Here is an 18724-nt window from a genome sequence, read left to right as displayed (position 1 = left end):
TTCTCTAAAATTCCACTGCTTAGGGGAAGCCTGTGATTGAGTGTTTTGCTGGCCCTGCACTTCCAGCTCACTTCTATCTCTCTTCTCCCCATCTACATAAGTCAGATTTCTCCCCCAGTCCTAGTCTTACTATGAGTCATTAAAAAATGAGGTGGCTTGAACTACTGATTTCAGTGAAGACGCCTTAATCAAGAGACCATAAATTCATGATAAGGATTTGTGTTTTTCCCTATATTAAACATATTTCTATTCTAGCATTAGAAAAGAGGTATTTTGACAGGTGTTGAGATGTTGTGAATTCACATTTTTCATACAGTGAAGGGGCAGACGTGATGACAATTTTAATTTAACCACCTCATTGCTTCCATCTCCTGAAAATTGTCAAACATGTCACTCCTGAGAGACAGCCCAGTGACAGCAAAGCAAAGAGAACATCAATGGATGGAAATGGTAAAGTTGGTGGTGCTCTATTTTATCTAGGTGAGAAATTCAGGCTTTGTGCATGCTCACACACATTCTCTCTAATAGAGTTTAGAAGTGAGCAGGTGGCCGTGGGTATGCATATTAATAGATTTATTTTATATGAAAAATGAAATTGCACTTTTTCCTGACAGAAAACAAATCTGATTTGGCTGATTTGACTGACAGTGAGGACAGGATTTGCCAGTTACATATGGATTTCCTACAAATTAAATGAGTTACATAGTCAAAATATAGTTAGAGCATGTGATAAAATTACTTCATTTTTAAAAATAGACAAAGCCCTTTGTGTTTTGTGGGCCAGAAATGGACCCCACAAATGAGTACCGAATTGGGTCACTTATGAGGGCTCCACCCGTATGGGATTCCTGCTGGAATAAGGAAAGCCTTAGAGAAAAGAGCCAGACCCTTACAGTTGTGTGTGGAAGATACCTGAGCTGCCTGCTAGAACAGCAGTCAGAAGCCTCAGCGGTGTTATCTTTGAAAAACCCGTGAGTAAGGAATCAATCATGGTCAACTAAGTCACGCACAGAGGGCATTGATACCAGTACACCTGCTCCTCCCTCTCCCCATCCTAACACCAGCTCCCAAGTTGCCAGGGGCAGTCATTTTCTTGAATGGGAAGAGGGAAAGAGAAACTCACAGTAAGGAAGAAGAGAAGTAGGGAATCGTGTCCCCTTTGCATATTGTAGGATTCTAGACCTAAAAATGGCATAAGCTGAGAGAAGGAAGACATTTTGTGTTGATTGAGAATATGGACTTATGTGATTGTGACACCGAGCTAGACATTTTAATAACAGAATTAATATGGTTGTTGAGACTGAAAGTGACCAAAGGAATGTTGCTATCTGAATGGCTGGGAAAGTTACAAGGTCTGTTCAGGGCTTCATCCATATTTCTTCAGAGTACTGGAAAATCCTTCGGTCACATTTTTATAGGTAGCAAGGGACAGAATAAAATAACTTCCAGCTCTCACCTGTGGAGTCCAACTCATTCAATATACCAGTTACATATTGAAAACAAAAATCACATCATGTTTTAAATGTACCCTTGCCTGAGGGCCCATTTGCTGTCCTTGCCAATAGACATTGAACATCCAGTAAAGTTTCATATTTGTCTATGTCAATTTAAAAAGGTATAAAAGGATATAGTTAAAAAAATTATCTTAACGAGTGTGTGATCAACCCACTACTGGCTTTGAAGACTGCTGTCTGGGCTAGATCACCTGTGAAGGATGTATATGTATGTCCCATTGGATAGACTGGGTCACCAAAAACAGCACAGTGTCCCCTCACTGTGAATCACCACATTTTAACTGGACTATCTGTTAAAGGTGTGGGGGAAGGGGAGAGGTCAGATAAGATGATCCTGTCACAGATTCCAATTCAAATTTCAGTTTGTGAATGTATGGGAAGCAAAGAAGAAAAGACTTAAGAGGGAGAACTAACAAATAGGTAGATAATTGATTATAATTTTTCGATGTGTTTTAAAAAGAAAAGAAAAATCTAGAGTAACTGTTGAACTCTTAAAATGTAACAGGACACAGACCACTAGGAAAATATGTTCAGCTGGCAGGAAAATGTAGAAAATGACCCTGGTAAGTTTTCTCTTACGTATTAAAGTCTTAACAATATAAGATCAAGGAAGAGCTAGATAAAATAGAGGGAAAAAAATCTTAAAATAAATAATTTTATCTCATTTGAAAAATCTCCAGTGAAATAATTGGGGTCACACTAATTTGTTTTAATACTCTTGCAGGAAGAAAAAAATTATTATAATTGAGAAGGCTGGGAAACATTTTAATAATATGATGATCAAGCCCAGCCCCAAACCTACCTCAAGGCGTTGCACATGCCACATGGGTGATCCTACGATGATTGCCAGCAGCCAGACCACACCTGCCAAAACATTAAAATCATCAGAATCTGATTCAGTGAGTGAATCAGAACACATGCACGCTTAAGCATAAAGCATATGCTCTAAGCATGAAGACGCCTTCTCAAAATTGTTGCTGGAATAGTCTTACGGAAACATTTTTAAATGTTTCATCAAAATGTTTAATAGTGTTTCACTATGTGTAACATAAAACTTAAACCCTTAACATGATCGCTGAGGTTCTCTCACTTGCCTCTCTCTCCTGTTACATTTCTGTCCATGTTCTTCATTCCCCAGGACTTGACTCAATAGTCACTTTCTCTAGGAAATCTTTGAGGTCCACCACCATTTCCCAATAGAACTAATTCTCTGTTGGTTCCATGTGCCCTCTAGAGTGGCACCTTTGTTGCCCTTAGTTGTTTCTTTCAACTTCTTCTAAACTCATTAAGGGAAAACACAATGCAATTTATTTTTGTGTTTGTTTGTTTTCCTAAACAAAAGTCCAAAGAAAATTCCTGGCCTTCAGTGGGTGTTGATGAAGCACCTGCTGTTTGGTTGTCAAACGGATGAATAAACTTAAACATGATATTGATCACCGTCTACAATTTCTTCTTAAAATTGAATACATTTATCTTAGGCATCATAACATGAGTATTATTTTCTTATTTACAAAAGAAACACTTCATCAGAAGCCAGAGTACTCTTTCTAAATTTCCTGTCCTCCATGACTTTGTTGAGGGAATTGCTTTAATGATGTGTCCTTAGCAAGGAACAAGAAAATCTGAACAGACTAGGAGGAGGCCAGAATCAAGAGACCCACCATTTATTCTGAAAGAAATATCCCAGCTCAAATTCTTCTTATTCTGTATGTATTAGGTACCATTAAGAAAATAGTATATTGCCTTGGATTTCAAGGAACTGGACTCATTTAAGCCATAACTGGGGTTTATTATAAAGGAATACATGAACTGGCACTGCCTATAAAGAGTCATTATTATTTGGTGATTCAAGACAGTTCTCAGACTCACAAATCAATCTTTCTATCCACATCACCATAAACATCTGTTCTATTCTAGTCCAATCATTACCTCACTATGTTATCTTATGTCCAATCACTTATCCCATCTTTAGTGGAGATTCTGGATTCTAACTGAGTCTAATTGACTTAGCTCATTGCCAATCCTTCTGGGTCTACTGCCTGTTCAGGGATAGAAAAGCTGGGGTTAGATGAATATTACTGGTGTAAGTGAGCCTTTGTGGGCAGGTAAGTCTAGCAGTTCTCTGCTGGTGGGTGGCTGGGAGGCGAAGCAGTCTCAGCTAAAAGGTGCTGGACACGAAGACAGGACTGGTTCCCAGTGTAACAGAGCCAGAGAGAGACATCAGGCAACACTGTGTGAAAGCCCCTTGGGATGCTGAGCCTTCTTGATTTAAAATCCTTGCTGTCTCCTATGAGTTTTTTGAGTAGAAACTGCCTTGACTGCCTGTTATCGACTTTGCCTTCAGATGCTGAGCCTCTCTACTTCTCTTTCCTTTTTAAATAACTTCCCTCCTCCATGTATTCCTTTCCTCACCCTCTTTCTACACCTACATACGCTTTTCAGATGTTTTGAAGGTGGGAAGATGTCAATTATTAAAAGCCAAGAGGTCTTTGAATTCTTTGTAGAGAGGATGTGACATAAATTTGAAAATAACTAACTAAAACTAATGAATATTTTCCCCATTGGTTTATCTATTCATTTCAAACTATGTGAAATGAGTTTGGCATGGCAAAGCCCTCAGGAGTTCTTTCTGTAATTCCACTCTCCCATGCTGGCTACACTCCTACAGCAGAAATAAGTGTTTACTCATTCCTCTCAAGTGAGATACTAGTAAAAATTGCTCTCTTTGGTTATCGCATTAGTTGCTTCCTCAACCTTTCATTATTTAGCTATAATACATATTATATGGCTTGATTTTAAGTGGCTCAACTATAATTATCGAATAGAGAAATGCTTCCATCTTACTGTGCTAGGCTTTAGGACACCGCTTCAAGTTTGTCACTTATGAAGAGGTACATGCTCATCATGTCTTGCTGACTCAGGAATAATTACAGCAAGCTGAGGATCCAGGAATGCCTGAAGCAAAATTATGAAGTTGGATGGAATCTGTCTTCATCGGGCACTTCCAGCACTCAGCACCTAGTGTCCCCATGAGTCCCGCGGCTATTGTGTCCTCAGCACTGGGGCCTCCTCTGAGCAGCACCTTTGTTTTCTATCTTTCTAAAAATACCTTCCCCTCACCCCATCAAAATCTACCAGTCCTAAGCAGGGCATTTTAGGTTAGATGCCTCTTACCTCAGGATGACAGTTTACTAATCCAATAGATGTTAATGTGGTAATGCCATTGGAAGGTTATCTTAAATCAACTGAAAGTAGTGCTTAAAAGGTTAAGACTTAAACTGAAGAAGTAAATCTGTGATGGGAGATTTGAAGTGTGGGTGTAGGTATAAAAGTAGAAAAGGAGTGGGGGTCAAGGAAAATTAGGAGAGGACTAAAATCCTGAAAATACCCTCTCCCCCGAGGCCTACAGGCTGGACAGGAAGCTACTCTTCCAGTTCATCAATACGGTTCATTTTGAAGAAATTCTTTTGTTCTGTACTCCCACAGGCACACCCTCACCTAGCATAGTGAAAGCCCTTCTGTTGGTGTATTGCCACTTCATTTTAAAAGGATGCACAAGTCCCTGGTGCCTTTCCACAGCGATGCAGGTCATAGTGAGAATTTCTGTCACGATAGCAGTTGACTGGACAAATGGCAGCATCTTGCAAATGAAGGCACCTGCACCAAGGAAACAGGACCAGTTAAACATCAAGATAAAATTTTTATCTGTGTTTTTGTAATTGTCGCAGTTGATTAATCCTGAGCCTCTGTTCACAAGTTTTATGATTACAGTGAGATTATAGTCTCAAAGTAATTGAAAAAGATTGAACTGGCTGATATTATCTCTAAGTTTCTAAATTATAGGTAATTATGTATAAAGGAACAATGAGAACACCAGTTAGTATCTGGCTATTGAATATAGGCAGAAAAAAAAATCAATGTGAGCTTTGCTCAAGAAAGAGCAAAGTCAGTGTGAACTGGTCTCCTGGTGTCTCAACTACAGAAATAATCTTTATTTCTTCCTTTTTGGTTCTTTGTAAAATCATAACAAAGGAAAAATTCTCACCAAAGACTCAGAATTCTTATTTTATTTTTTTATTCTCCTTTGACTTTCTGTCCAAGATCTTATGTGTGGATTACATCATTACACACTTAACTGATTTCACTTTTTCTAGTGCAAAGATCTGAAACTGGTGGTCTCTGGGCAAGATTTGGTGTGTGAACAGACTTTGCATGATTTATGTAATATTTTTACAACATTTGAATGCATTCCCAGTACTTTTAAATGTTTACACTATCTGTCTTGCCCCTTCACCATTCATTTGTAACACTGGTATGACACTTCTGCTCCTGACTCCATCTGGCACCAAATTAATTATGACGAATTATCAGAGAATCAGAAGCTCAGGGAATGTGAAGAATTGAAGAGACCTCAGAAGTCATGGAGTCCATGCTCTCACCAAAACTAAAAATCATCTTTTCAGCTTCTCTCACAGATGCTCTGCCAAGCTCTGCTTAGATATCAGCAGAGGAGGCTTCTTTCTGGCATACTCCATCTCAGGCCAATGTGTGGCTTCCTTTTTCTGCTTGGGATGCTGGTCTCCTAGAGAACTACTCCTCTCTCTTACTCTACATTTTTTCCATAACCTTTTCACCTTCCACAAGACTACATAATTTATCGATTGGTTTCATTTTCATTAAAAGTTTACCCATGTCTACCAGAATGTAAACAATCCAAGAGTGAGGATTCATGTCTGTTTTCTTCACTGATATTTTTCAAGCATTTAGAATGGCATAAGAGGCTATCAACCAACATTCACTGACTTGAAGATAATGAGTAAACAGAAGATTTTTAACCCCTAAAAATGCCTCCATTCAACTTTGGAAAGGCTCTCACTGGAGAAAGTGCTTTTCAATAGTTCTACCCACTTCTTCCACTTCCACTTTCTGTTTTCTGAGAGTTTCAGAACCAACTATATTTTCCAAACATCAGCTCTTCATGTAGTTGAAAGAACCTTGTCACTCCTAAGTCTTTTCTTTTCTAGTTCCCTCTTCAATTCCTTGGATGCCTTCCATGGACTTTCTCTGGGTTTGTAACTACATGGTCCTGAAGGAAACCTACCACTCCAAGACATGGCCTACCTAAAGCAGAAACTTCAGGATTATATTGCTTCCTTAGGTCTGAACACACTGTTCTGTGACTATGACTAGAATTTATAACAACCTTCAGTGCTAGAATTTTCAAATGATTGGTTTCTGTTGCACGTGAAATCAACTTGAAATAAACTGGGTCCATTTAATAGAAAATTATTGGTTTTTTACAACAATTCAAAATCTATGGGATGCGGCAAAGGCAGTCCTAAGAGGAAAGTACATTGCTCTCCAGCCCTATTTCAAGAGATTAGAAAAAGCGCAAGTCCAAAATCTAACAGCTCACCTAAAGGAACTAGAGGCAGAGCAACAAGAACACCCTAAACCCAGTAGAAGAAGAGAAATAGTAAAAATTAGAGCAGAAATAAACAACATAGAGGCCAAAGAACCAATTGAACAGATCAATGAAACCAAGAGTTGGTTTTTTGAAAAAGTAAACTAAATTGACAAACCTTTAGCCAGACTTATCAAAAAGAAAAGAGAGAGCACCCAAATAGACAAAACTATGAATGAAAATGGACTTATTACAACCAACCGTCAGAAATACAAGCAATTATCAGGGAATACTATGAAAAATTATATGCCAACAAATTGGACAACTTAGAAGAAATGGACAAATTCCTAAACACACACTCACTACCAAAATTCACACGGGAAGAAATAGAAAACCTGAACAGACCCATAACAAGTGAAGAAATCGAATCAGTTATCAAAAATCTCCCAACAAATAAGAGCCCTGGACCTGATGGCTTCCCTGAGGAATTCTACCAGACATTTAAAACAGAATTAATCCCAATTCTCCTCAAGCTATTCCAAAAAATAGAAGTCGAAGGAAAACTCCCGGACTCATTTTATGAAGCCAGCATCACTCTGATTCCCAAGCCAGACAGAGATCCAGCAAAAAAAGAGAACTATAGGCCAATATCCTTGATGAATACAGATGCAAAAATCCTCCACAAGATCCTTGCAGATCGAATCCAGCAGCACATAAAAAGAATCATCCACCAAGATCGAGTGGGATTCATTCCTGGGTTACAGGGCTGGTTCAACATTCGCAAATCAATCAATGTGATACATCATATCAATAAAAGAAAAGATAAAAACATATGATCCTGTCAATAGATGCAGAAAAAGCATTTGACAAAATACAGCATCCCTTCTTAATAAAGACTCTAGAGAAAGTCGGGATAGAAGGAACATACTTAAACATCATAAAAGCCATCTATGAGAAACCTTCAGCTAACATCATTCTCAATGGGGAAAAACTGAGAGCTTTCCCCCTGAGATCAGGAACACGACAGGGATGTCCACTCTCACCACTGTTGTTTAACATAGTGCTGGAAGTCCTAGCATCATCCATCAGACAACAAAAGGAAATCAAAGGCATCAGAATTGGCAAAGAGGAAGTCAAACTTTCACTCTTTGCAGATGACATGATGCTCTACATCGAAAACCCGACAGATTCCACCAGAAGCCTACTAGAACTGATCCAAGAATTCAGCCAAGTTGCAGGGTACAAAATCAACGTACAGAAATCGGTTGCATTTTTATACACCAACAATGAAGCAACAGAAAGAGAAATCAAGAAACTGATCCCCTTCACAATTGCACAAAAAACCCTAAAATACCTCGGAATAAACCTAACCAAGGATACAAGAGATCTGTATGAGGAAAACTATAGAAAACTTATGAAGGAAATGGAAGAAGACACAAAGAAATGGAAAAACATTCCATGCTCATGGATAGGAAGAATAAATATAGTTAAGATGTCATTACTACACAAAGCACTCTACACATTCAATGCAATTCCAATCAAAATTGCACCAGCATACTTCTCAAAACTAGAACAAACTATCCAAAAATTTGTATGGAACCACAAAAGACCCCGAATAGCCAAAGGAATACTGAAAAATAAAACCAAAACGGGAGGTATCACCATCCCAGACTTCAGCCTCTACTACAAAGCTGTCATCATCAAGACAGTATGGGATTGGCACAAAAACAGACCCATAGACCAATGGAACAGAATTGAGAACTCAGAAGTGGACCCAAAAGTATACAGCCAACTGATCTTTGACAAAGCAGGAAAGAATATCCAATGGAAAAAAGACAGCCTTTTTAACAGATGGTGTTGGGAGAACTGGACAGCAACATGCAGAAGAATGAAACTAGATCATTTTCTCACACTATGCACAAAAATAAACTCAAAATGGATAAAGGACCTGAATGTGAGACAGGAAACTATCGACACCCTAGAGGAGAAAGCAGGAAACAACCTCCTTGACCTCCACTGCAGCAACTTCTTACCTGACACATCCCCAAAAGCAAGGGAATCAAGAGCAAAAATAAACGATTGGGACCTCATCAAGATTAAAAGCTTCTGCACAGCAAAGGAAACAACCCACAAAACTAATAGGCAACCAGTGGAATGGGAAAAGATAGTTGCAAATGACATATCAGATAAAGGGTTAATATCCAGAATCTATAAGGAACTCACCAAACTCCACACCCGAGAAACAAACAACCCAGTGAAGAAATGGGCAGAAGATATGAACAGACACTTCTCCAAAGAGGACATCCAGATGGCCAACAGACACATGAAACCATGCTCAGCATCCCTCCTCGTCAGGGAAATACAAATCAAAACCACACTGAGATACCACCTCACGCCAGTCAGAGTGGCTCAAATGAGCAAATCAGAGAACTCTAGATGCTGGCGAGGATGTGGAGAAACGGGCACTCTCCTACACTGTTGGTGGGAATGTAAACTGGTGCAGCCCCTCTGGAGAACAGTGTGGAGGTTCCTCAGGAAACTAACAATAGAACTCCCCTAGGACCCAGCAATAGCACTGCTAGGAATTTATCCAAGGGATACAGAAATGCTGAGGCATAGGAGCACATGTACCCCAATGTTCATAGCAGCACTCTCCACAATAGCTAAAACATGGAAAGAGCCTAAGTGTCCATCCAAGGACGAATGGATCAAGAAGATGTGGTTTATCTATACCATGGAATACTACATGGCAATGAGAAAGAATGAAATCTGGCCATGTGTAGCACCATGGATGGACCTTGAGGGTGTTATGCTGAGCGAAATAAGTCAGGCAGAGAAGGACAAATATCGTATGTTTGCACGTATAGAAGGATTAGGAGGCACTTGACGGAGGACCATGGGGGAGAAGAAGGGGGGAAATGGTGGGGGAAAGGGAGAGAGGCAAACCATGAGAGACTCTTGAATGCTGACAAAAACTGAGGACTGATGGATGTGGGGGTGAGGAGGGATGGGCATGGAAGAGGACACTTGTGGGGATGAGCACTGAGTGTTATGTGGAAACTAATTTGATAATAAACTATTCGTAAAAAAAAAAAAAAAGGAAAATTATTGGTTTTTTAATAGAATATTTTTGTCAACTCAAAATTGCTGTAACTAAGGAAAAAATATATATGTAAATATCACTGCAGATACTTCCTTTACAATCCTTTTTGGAAGTTCCAAATTTCAATCCAAGAGTCAATCACACTCATTCATCCTCCGTTCCAGTTTCCCAAATCCCAACTCTGTTCAAAGTTAAGGCCTTTCCTTGTCCATCAGGATAGTTTATATGCTAAGCGCAGAAATTTGCTTTCCATACCAATATATTTCACTGTTTGAATACTGATCATACTATGAATGAGTTAAATTATCTTAAATCCTATTTTGGATGTTATAGTTGAATAAAGGTAAATGTGGATAAATTATTCATCTGAATATGTCTCCTTTTTTGTTTTTTTGTTTTTGTTTTTTTTTAATCTGATGAGAATTTCTTCTACTCTTTCAACTAAGTTGTTTATTAAAAAGTAGGTGGGTAGGCTGAGGTTAAGAAACACCAGAAGAAACTTTCCATGGATAAACATGGATTCATTATCAACACAGTTTAAGTGTAACTATCCAAAAGTAAGAATTATTACGTTAATGTTCATGGTAGTCTTATCTTATGATAGTGTTATCCATCCCAAATATATTCATCTTGTCTATCATAATAGCATGGGAAATTGGTCAACTGATTCCCTGCTTTTAAGACACCCTCTGATCCTGATTCTCCTGATCTTTTACTTCACTACTCTGGGCCTGGATTTCATCATTTGTAAAAAGTGATTAACAACACCCAGCTGTCATAGGATTGATGTGTGTACTTTATAAGATCATATAAATACCCATCACAGGATGTGTTCTTTAATAAGTGGATGACCTTTTATCATCAGACAGAATTGAGGTAAATTTGGTACATTTGGAGTTAACAGATTCTTTGTGGATACATTCTAAACTACCCATTAAAGGACATCTAAATTACAAGCCAGGGTGAAAAATGCTGTAACTAGTCAAATATTGGATCAACTGGTAAGAGAAGATAGGGAAGCAGTTGGGGAAAACCAAATGTCAGCAGCATCTTTCAACAGAGAAATTTAGGGAGGAATTTTCTACTTGGTTTCCATTTCAGAAATTAGCAAGAATATTTAGAATGATCATCAGGATGTCTGCATTAAAAGCAATAAAATATGTATCAGTCATGAACAATGTTAAAAAAATAAATAAATAAATAAATAAATAAATAAATAAAGGACATCTAGTTTTGTAACATTTCCCAGATAAAGATACGCAGCTCAAAAAAACTTGTGATTTGCTCATGTCCAAACAGCTGTTGATTGACAGATGAGGACATGTACCCAGGTTTTCTGACTCCAATTCTTTCTACTACGTCACCCTCTCTTATCTTGACACAGCCATGCAATGTGGCAGTTTTCTTCTCTCATAAATCATGCTTAATAATTCACTTGAGAATTTCATACCAGGTTGTCATAGTTCTATAATCTGTCATCTTACCCTTTTAATGCATCCAGACAGCATTTGCCCAACTCATTACTTCTGACATTTCTTCAACCGATGTTCTAAGAAATTACCGACAGTGTTTTCTTGGTCCCATTGCCAAGCTTCTTCAATGTAATGGCATGGTATTTATCCAGGCTGAAGATTTGAGTTCTTTTAAAAATAGGTAGATGTTCTGGGCTCCTGGGTGGCTCAGTCAGTTGAGCATCTGACTTCATCATGATCTCATGGTCCGTGAGTTTGAGCCCCCCATTGGGCTCTCTGCTGACAGCTCAGAGCTCAGAGCCGGGAGCATCCTGCAGATTCTGTGTCTCCCTCCCTCTCTCTCTCTCTGTCCCTGCCCCACTCATGCTCTCTCTCTCTCTCAAAAATAAACATTTAAATTTTTTTTTTTAAATAAGGTAGATGCTCTTTTGCTATCCAGTCACTTATCTTGGACCATTATTTTTCATTGTAGCCATCTTTGGTATGTTCCTTTTAAATTTGGAGATCACCTTTCAAGATCTAGAAGACTAAAGTAAAAAAGGCATTGAAGAAATTTTTTTTCTCTGCCCTTCATTACATTTCCAACCCTCCCTTCTTTTTTCAGCTTCTTGTTCTGGCACTCTCTCTGATTACTCTTCAGTCAACTTGTTCTACACTTTAGATTTTCCAATGTAAATTTTATAGCTGAGTTACTTTAGAAGAATGTGTCTTTTGTAACATGTCTTCCACACACTGGCAATTTGAAACTGAAATAATCCTAGAGTCCCCTATATAGGGCACTGTTATCGTGGAATCTCCTTCCTTTTTTTCTTTATGGGATTATCTGATTTTATTATCAGGTTGTGTTTCTGTGAGCCTGCCTGCAATTCCTATTTCTCATCTGTTGATTATCCAACATCCACCTGCATTTCCTAACAGCAACACAATATCCTCTAGTGTATAAACTCTCCCCAGTGTGGGAAGGTTAGGTAAGAAGTCCTGCTAGGGAAGACAAAGAATTCTCACAATCTATCAGCTTCCAATGTTCCAAATTTTCAATTTTTTTAATATGTTGAAAGAATGCATTCAAGGTGGAAGGGGGGTTGAGGTGGTGCAATCCTGTGCTCACCAGATCTTGAGTGTTAACAGACCACAGCTTAATTACTGCTTCTGGCCTCTGAGTCCCTCAGTTGCTCTGTTACAGGCCCATTCCTCCAGCTTCACACTGATCCTGCGAGCCTCCCACATCCTTCTGGTACCTTCCCTTCTCTTAAGCCACTTAGCTACCGATAGTTGCTTGTAACTAAGTTAACTTATTTGATATACTCCATTTTTATTACCTTTTCTCTAGAAGATGGATTTCCCAAAATGTAGACTACCCTGGTCAATGTTCCTTATGTGTATTGCTAACTCTAAAATAACACAATCAGATCCTACTATTACAGTTTGCCTCCATTGCTGCTTCCATTTCTACCATGTCTGACTCTTGCATAAGAAACTACAAGTCTCCTTTGACTACTGGATTAGGAAGACATGCTTTCATTTACTATTTATTGCTTTCTATTTACAACCTTAATTTATTTATACAACTTTATTTTCTAGAACAAGAACTCTTATGCTCTGGACAGAATGGTGCGCACTTTATTCAATCCTGCCCTCACCTCCCACCATACACAATAATGGTCTTAGTGATCAAATAGAAACAAGACCTTATTATTTCTCAGTATGGTGCTTGGAAATTGAAAGCAGTTAGGCCAGTATTTGTTTTCACTCTAGTGTAAGGGTGATTTTAAAAATGACCAAAGTGGAAAGGTAGAGTAAAAAGAACAAGGTATTCATATGTAGAAAAGATTAAAACTTTCTTTTATTAATTTAGAAATGGTACAATGAAGTATAATTGCATGAAAGTATCTACTGATAACCATTCTCTGAAGAATCTGTTCCAAAGATAGTAAAACAAAAACAAAAAATGTGCATAGACGTATACAGTTTATATTACAAAGAAGAAAGTCTACTTTATATAACCACTATTTGAAACAATGGTTTAATGCATTATAAAACAATCTGGCAAAATCTGGCATTATAATTACCTTAATTTCCTGTACCAAAACAAAACAAAACAAGCCATACTCAAACAATTGATATATCCTGTCCCAATATAGCCTGTGAGTTTCTGGTTTTGTCCAACAGGTTTCTTAAGTGGCCGTTAATGAGCAAATTTACCAAATCCTGAATCAAACATATCAGATAGTAGGAGAGTGGGGAACAAATGAAATATAGTTAAAATCATAATTGTTATACAAGCTGTGGCTGACAACCACAGAAGACTAGAACCATCGAAGCCTCTCCCATACATGAGCCAGGCTCATTCAGTATCCCATTGAGCTCTGTGTTTTGCAGAGGCACTCAAGCAGCTGCCAAGAAGGAAGAGAGGCAGACCCAAAGTAGGAAGGGAGAAGAGATTCTCAGCTCTGACCCTTCGTTAACTGGAGCACCTCCAGCTGCATCTAGTTTAATTTGATGAGGCTCCAGCACGCAAGTCATCTGCAATTTTAAAGAAGTTATAAAATCCTTAAGTGGTTTTATACAGCACACCAGAATATTCTGCCTACTTAAACCATACAAACTGAAGAGGAGAATAGTTGCTAAATATCTGAAAAGAGATGTGTTGCCCATCCCTCCTAGGCTCTCAGCCCTTCTGATATTTATTCCTATACAGCACAAGACTATGACAAATCACTCTAGTTATTATTTTAAGATCTATGAACTGTCCACTAACAGTTTGTGTAGCAGGATAGACTTGAGCCCAAGGGAAATAAGGCCTGGCTCGGGGCAAAGGAGAAACCTAGGAGGAGGCAGAAGGAACCTTACTGTTGCAGAGCATAGGGAAAGAGAGAACAGCTGCCAGGTGCCAAGAGGAAGAATCGGTAGAGAGGTTGCAATAGGAAACAGATAGAAGATGAGCCATTTAAAAATTGTCCTCTAGACAATGGAACATAGGTTGATTACTTTACCTATATAGGAAGCTTTAATATCCTGTAAAGGGATTCCTCCCACTGCATTCTTTTTTGTCAAGATTACCTTAGCTCTTCTAGGCCCTGTGTCTATAGATATGTATTTTAGAATAAATTTTCCAAAGCTTATCATTTTCAAAACTCCTTGATGGGATTCTGAGAGAAATTACATTAGACCTATTGCTCAATTTGGGGAGAATTGACATCTTTAATATGTTAAAATCTTCCAATTCGTGACACAGTATATCTCTCCATTTACCTATGTATTCTCTGACTTCCTTCAGCAGTATTTTGTAGTTTTCAGCATATAGGACCTGTATGTTTTTGGTTCACAGCATACCTAAGTACATACTTCATTTTCTTTGGAGTAATTATAAAGAGCGTTGCATTTTTCATTTCAGCTTCTGAATGTTACTTGTTAATATATACAAATACCATTGTATTTTGTGCACTGATCTGGTATACTGTGACATTGCTGAATTCACTTATTGTAGGAGAGTTTTGTAGATTCCTTGTGATTTTATATGTCAAAATAATGTCATTTGCAAATAAAAATAGTACTATTTCTTCCTTTACAAACTGCACCTCTTTTATTTCCTTTTTTTGTCTCCCTGAAGTGGTTGGGATTTTGAGTGCTATGTTACGTAAGAATGGTGAGAGCAAATATACTTACCCTGTTCCTGATTTTAGAACAAAAGTATTCAGTCTTTTACCATTAAGTATGTTATTAGCTGTAGGCTTTTTACATTCTCTTTATTAAGTTTACGGAAGTTTATTATTAAATCTTGCTGAGAACTTTATCATGAATGGTGCTAGATTTTTGTCAAATGTATTTTTCTTCTTTAGCTAATTATATTGATTAGTTATGGTGGATTACATTGATTATTTTAATCAACTTTAATATTGAGTCAGTTTTATATATCCAGGATAAATCCCATTTGATCATCCTTTTTTATATGTTGTTGGATTCTGTCTGTAATATAGTAAGGATTTTTGTATCTAAGTTCATGAAAGATAATAGTCTACGGTTTTCTTTTTATTGTACTCTCTTTGTTTGGTTTATTTATAAGAGTAATAAAGGCCTAATAAAATAAACTAGTAATTCTTCCCTTTGTTTAAATTTTCTGTAAGAATTTGTGTAAAAGTAGTGTTAATTCTTTAAATGTTTCATAGAGTTCTCCAATGTATCTATCGGGCCTGGAGATTTCTTCTGGGGAAATTTTCAGTTGCAAAGTAAATTTCTTTGTCTCTTTCTTTTTAAAAATCCTTTAAATCATAGAATTATGAGCAAATGGTTTAAAATCAGAAGGGCTATAATGAAAAGGAATAGGTTTCTGCCCACCCTTTCTCACCTATTGTCCAAGTTACCAACACCTACTTGTTTTTAATTCTTCTACCACGTACTTTACATCTCTAAACAAATTGCTTTATATAGCCTTTTTTCATTTACTGATTTTACACGATATCTATTGACTTTCTTCTAGGATAGATAGACTTTTGGTTCATTTTTATACCCTCTCACTCCTGCTTCTCCCCACAGCTTTTAATTTTCTTAGAATTATAACACTCTCTTCAATAACTTCCTTGGAAAGGTTTTAGGAGATTATTTTCTAAATTCTTGCATGTAGTTTCCTTTATCTTAAACTCATAAAGTATTATACTTAAACCCATATTCATTGGCCTATCAACTTTAAACAGTTTATATTGTCCCCCATTTCATGAGATAATGATACCCCACCTCCTTCCTTCTTTGCTTCTTCTCTTCTTCCTTCAAACTTCTATCAGCTCACCTTTGCATTTACTTTATCAACACGGATAGCTTTCTATTCTGTTTCATAGCCATATTAAATCTTCTGCATTTGTCCTAAATTATATATAATATAAATAGCATTTCATTATTATGGACTAAATTTTATAATGACAAAGCCAACATGTATGTTCTAAATACATTTCTCTTTCTCTGATTTTATAATCATTATCCTTGTTAACTTATTTATTGCTCTAAAGTATACCATATTTTAACGTGCTTTGTATCTGGGCCATAACTTTCTTATAGAGTATTTATGTTTATTTAATTTTTCTGGGCATTTTTATTGTATTTTTTCTAGTTGGAAGAGGAAACATGTACCTTATTCAACACAGTCTAGTGATTTAGAGTATGATATCTGGAATTACGGCCTGGATTTGGATCCTGGATCTACTACAACTTAACTGTGTGACCTAAAGCAAATTATCTTCTTTCTCTGTGTCTTGGGTTTTCTTATCTTTAAATGTAGATGATGATAATAGTACTTGTCTCATATAGCTGAAAGAAGATTCAATGAAATAATAAGAATAATGTACTTAGGACAGTGCCTGGCACTGTGTGAAAGTATATTCATAAATGTTAGCTATATTTTTGCTGTCATCACCACCATTATTACCATCCTTATCATTTTTACTATTATATCTCAACTTTTGATATGACATTTGCTGCTTAGAATAAATTGTGCATGATGTTGGGAAAACTAGACAGCAATATGTAAAAGAATGAAACTGAACCACTTTCTTACACCATACACAAAAAATAAATTCAAAATGGATGAAAGACCTAAATGTCAGACAGGACATCATCAAAACCCTAAAGGAGAACATAAGCAGTAGACAGAGGCCACAGCAACGCTTTACTAGATATGTCTCCTGATGCAAGGGAAACAAAAGCAAAATAAGCTATTGGGATTTCATCAGTATTTGTTCTTTAAAGATTCTTCTAGAATATTTCTGACTTCCAATTTTGATGAATGCAGTTTTTTAATTTGTTTTTGTTTTTTTTAATAGACTGTTGTTATAACTCTTCTCATAAAATTCATTTTCGATGGATTTTTTCTCCACTTTTTCTTTAATTTCACAACTTCTTGTTTCTTGTGTTTCATGTGAATCTTTTACAAGTAATTTCTTCAAAAATAATGATTTTGAAGTAAGCTCTTTAAGTTCTTGTGTATCTGAAAATGGCTATAATTTGACTTTAAATTCAATATTGTCTTCCTTTGGAATATTGGAGACCTTGCTTTATTGATTCTTAGCATTTTATTGTCCATGTGATTCTTCCTCCCTTACAAGTATCCTGGTTTACTATTTGAAAGCTTTTATTGACCTCTTTACAATTGAAATTCTGAAATATTGTGGGGTTATGCTGAAGCATGTATCATTTTTTACTCTTTCTCTTTGGCCTTGTGTGCATCTTTTGAATTTAGAGACTTCTAATTCATTTATCTCTATGCTTTTGTTTGTGCATTTTTTTAGGTGGAACTCCTATTAATTGGGTGTTGGAATTCCTGGATTGATCTTCCTATGTTTACCACTTTTGTTTATATATATTTTTTTGCTTTATAGATTCTCTCTATTTGCTCCACGTTCTGAAGATTTTCTTGTCTTTGTCTTCTACCTCTTATAATTTTTATATAAATTCATCAACATATTTTCACTGTTAAGAGCTTTTTGCCTTATTCTTAAAACATTTTTTTTCAGAGAAGCTTACTTTATGAAGTCAGTATCTCCTTAAATCCAGATATCTCCCACTCAACATCAGTAACTCATTCATGAAAATGAGACACTATGTGAAATATGGACTGGTAGCCCATTTTCCATTTTTTAAAAAGCCAAATTATACTCCCAACAGATTTCCTTAAGTGTAATCTGTAACTAAAACACAGTAAAACCATCATGTACTATATAAAATGTCTAAAATAATGTTCTTGATTGAAAAACAGTAGAGTAGTTGTTAACAAATGGTTTGTATGCATGCTACTCTATATGCAACATTCTCACGGTGCATCAACATCTCTTTTCGAACAAGGCATAGCAAATAGCACACATAAATTAATAAATACATTAGAAAAATGAAGGTAAAATTTGCAACAAAACAGGGCAAATACCTGGGATGTCCTATGAAGAAAGGAACAGATTGGAAATTTGAAAGAGAAGGACGGCTGAAGTATAATCATTGTCATTGGTTGTGGAAAGTAAACTGGGTAAGATGGGTTGCAAAGGTGCAATTTCAGGCAAACTTTGAAACCCAGAAGCTGACAGATCCTTTATCCCTCTTGTCCTGGGGTAGGGACTACTAAATGGATCTTCAGTGTGACAGATGACACTTCAGGATGAAAAACTACAGAACGGTGCTTTATTTACTCTCCTCTAGTCCATGTGTATAGAATTCTTTGTGTGGTGCTGTAAGAAATATCAAGCAATAATATCTC

The 18724-nt window shown here is 36.9% G+C and overlaps 1 protein-coding gene across 1 annotated transcript in view; it reads right to left on the bottom strand.

Moving 5' to 3' along the window:
* QRFPR (pyroglutamylated RFamide peptide receptor) overlaps positions 1 to 18724 on the bottom strand; it is a 41120-nt gene that overhangs the window by 4197 nt on the left and 18199 nt on the right. The window contains exons 2-3 of the mRNA XM_039217769.1: positions 5013 to 5171; positions 2317 to 2378 (exon numbers count right to left, since the gene is read on the bottom strand). Coding sequence (XP_039073700.1) covers positions 2317 to 2378; positions 5013 to 5171 — 221 coding nt within the window. The remainder of the gene's footprint in view (positions 1 to 2316; positions 2379 to 5012; positions 5172 to 18724) is intronic.

This window comes from Hyaena hyaena, unplaced genomic scaffold (genome assembly GCF_003009895.1).
Source record: "Hyaena hyaena isolate Hyena2069 unplaced genomic scaffold, ASM300989v1 scaffold_716, whole genome shotgun sequence".
Classification (NCBI taxonomy): Eukaryota; Metazoa; Chordata; class Mammalia; order Carnivora; family Hyaenidae; genus Hyaena; species Hyaena hyaena.
Note: the sequence above shows the minus strand (reverse complement) of the source record. Positions and strands in the feature narration are given on the sequence as shown.